The following is a 2,138-nucleotide window of genomic DNA, read 5'->3' as shown; positions in this document are numbered from 1 at the left end:
GTGTTAGTTACGCTCATGTCTACCTTCCACTAATAATATGATCTGGCATCTTTCTTGGGCTACACCTTTTTACCCATTGTCCCATTCAATCCTACTGCACCCTGAGCATTCTGAGAGGGGGCTCTCCTTATGATTCCTCCCTTGTAATCTGAACACACTTGGCATTTTACAATGTGCTATCCGGTCCACGACAACATTATTCTGTTGTTCTATCCAATTCTTACAACAATCTTGAAAGAAGTATATTAGCCCCGATGAGAAAACTGACTCAGTTTCAGTCACTTGCCTGAGATGGCCAAGGTAAGAAGTGGAGGGTCTAGGATGTGAACCTAAATCTTCTAACTCCAAACGCAGTACTCTTGCCTCTATAGCAGCTTACATACATCTACTCTACTTGGTGTAGCGAAGTAAGCTTTGCCACCCTATGCTAGCAGAAGACAGCGGGGATTAAATGAGATAATGCCTTAAAGGGCCTGGCAGAGTGAACGCTCAAATGGTGGGGAGGAGAAACTGAGGCCAGAGAAGGTGAAATGTCTTCCCCTCCAAGTCAAACACCAATCGCAGACCATAGACACAGCCTTAGGCCAGCATCAGACGCTCCTTGTTAGGAGTTCAACTCTGGCAGGCTCAGAATCTCCGAGACTCCCTTGAGTCCCTCCACCGACCAGGCCTCGCTCCCCAGTCAGTCTCACCAAGCGCCACCGCGCGGACCGCGGAGGAAGGGGACGGCCTTCTAAAAGGAGCAAAGGGCGTGGTCACGCGACGGGGCGGGGCGCAGACGCGAGGTCGCTGGAAGATGACGTATCTCACAGCGTCCGGCTCTCAGTTAACCGGAGGGAGCATGTGGGTCTGCGGGGCGCTCTGCTGGGCGCGAACCCCGGCTCAGCTGCGGCGGCGGCGGCTGTTCCCCGCGTTGCGCCGCCGGCGGCCTGCTGCCGCCGCCTTCTCCGCATCTGCCGAGCCCTCCCGGGTCCGGGCGCTGGTCTATGGGCACCACGGGGACCCAGCCAAGGTCGTCGAGTAAGACACCGCGCCGAAATGGGGCAAGGGAGCTCGGGTTCCTGGAGGGTTTTAAGATGGGCTGTGGAAAATGGGGACTGGAAAGGGAGGGACAAGTCCCGAGGAGGAAGGCAGCGAATAGGACCGAAACTGTAGCCCAGGGCGTGTGTGGTAGCTCAGAAAGTCGTTGCTTGGAAGTTGAAAACCCGAGAGGCACAGTTATAATTGTAGTAATGGCTGACGTTCATTGATCCTGTACTGTGTGTCGGGCAAGCCCTGTGTAAATGGATGCTCTCATTTAATCGTCACAACAACCTTTTGGAGAAGGTACTTGATTTAGCCCCGTTTTGCAGATGAGAAAATGGAAGCATGGGAAGTAAAATCACTTGTCCAAGGTCACACAAGCCAGTAAGTGGCAGAGTCGGAATTTTTGAACCCAGGTCTGTTTGACTGGCCTACGTGAGTTCCTACGCTCTATTATATTATGGAAGGAATTTTCAGAACTTTTTCGTTCATTTGGATCTTCACATCTCAGAAAGTAGGTTAGAGATCATTGTTTCCATTTTACAGAAGGCAGGGGACTTGTCCAAAGTGATATAGCTAATAAAGATTGGAACAGAGACAGAGATCCATGGCTTCTGAGGCCTGTCTCGTGTGATTTCCTCTCCACTGCGCATGTGCCTTTAGTTAAAAAGAGATCCTATTTTGGAGCCATACAGACCTAAGGTCAAATACAGGCTCAGCCTCTTAGTAGCTGTTTGATCTTGGACAAGTCACTCAGCCCTTGTTACTTTTGATTATGTCCTAAAATTCTGTTGGATCTTAACCCATGATTTTCACATGTGGCTCATAAAAACTATGTGAATTTTCAACGATTATAAATCTGCACATAAGCGATTATAGTCATTCAAAAGAGCTAGTAGGGTCACTAGTGGCGCTAGGGCAAAAGCATGGGTCTGGAATCAGAAGACCTGGGGTCAAATCCTTGCCTCCCTGTCCTAGCTGTGTGTGTTTGGCAAGTTACTGAGATTCTCTAAGCCTCGGTTTCATCACATTTAAAAAAGGAGACAGGGCTTCCCTGGTGGCGCAGTGGTTGAGAGTCCGCCTGCCGATGCAGGGGACATGGGTTCGTGCCCTGG

General features: G+C 50.4%; 1 protein-coding gene across 2 annotated transcripts in view; it reads left to right on the top strand.

The window, feature by feature from the left end:
• The first annotated feature begins 796 nt into the window (after positions 1 to 796).
• The window catches only part of MECR (mitochondrial trans-2-enoyl-CoA reductase), a 29,636-nt gene continuing 28,294 nt past the window's right edge, over positions 797 to 2,138 (top strand). Inside the window, exon 1 of one of the 2 annotated variants that reach the window (XM_024766772.1) lies at positions 797 to 1,020. In XM_024766772.1, the coding sequence (XP_024622540.1) occupies positions 797 to 1,020 (224 nt within the window). The remainder of the gene's footprint in view (positions 1,021 to 2,138) is intronic. The other variant, XM_024766773.1, reaches the window with a different exon arrangement.

The sequence above is a fragment of the Neophocaena asiaeorientalis genome, unplaced genomic scaffold, assembly GCF_003031525.2.
Source record: "Neophocaena asiaeorientalis asiaeorientalis breed wild unplaced genomic scaffold, Neophocaena_asiaeorientalis_V1.1 scaffold79, whole genome shotgun sequence".
Classification (NCBI taxonomy): domain Eukaryota; kingdom Metazoa; phylum Chordata; class Mammalia; order Artiodactyla; family Phocoenidae; genus Neophocaena; species Neophocaena asiaeorientalis.
The sequence above is the reverse complement of the archived record's forward strand: the minus strand, read 5'-3'. Positions and strand labels throughout refer to the sequence as shown.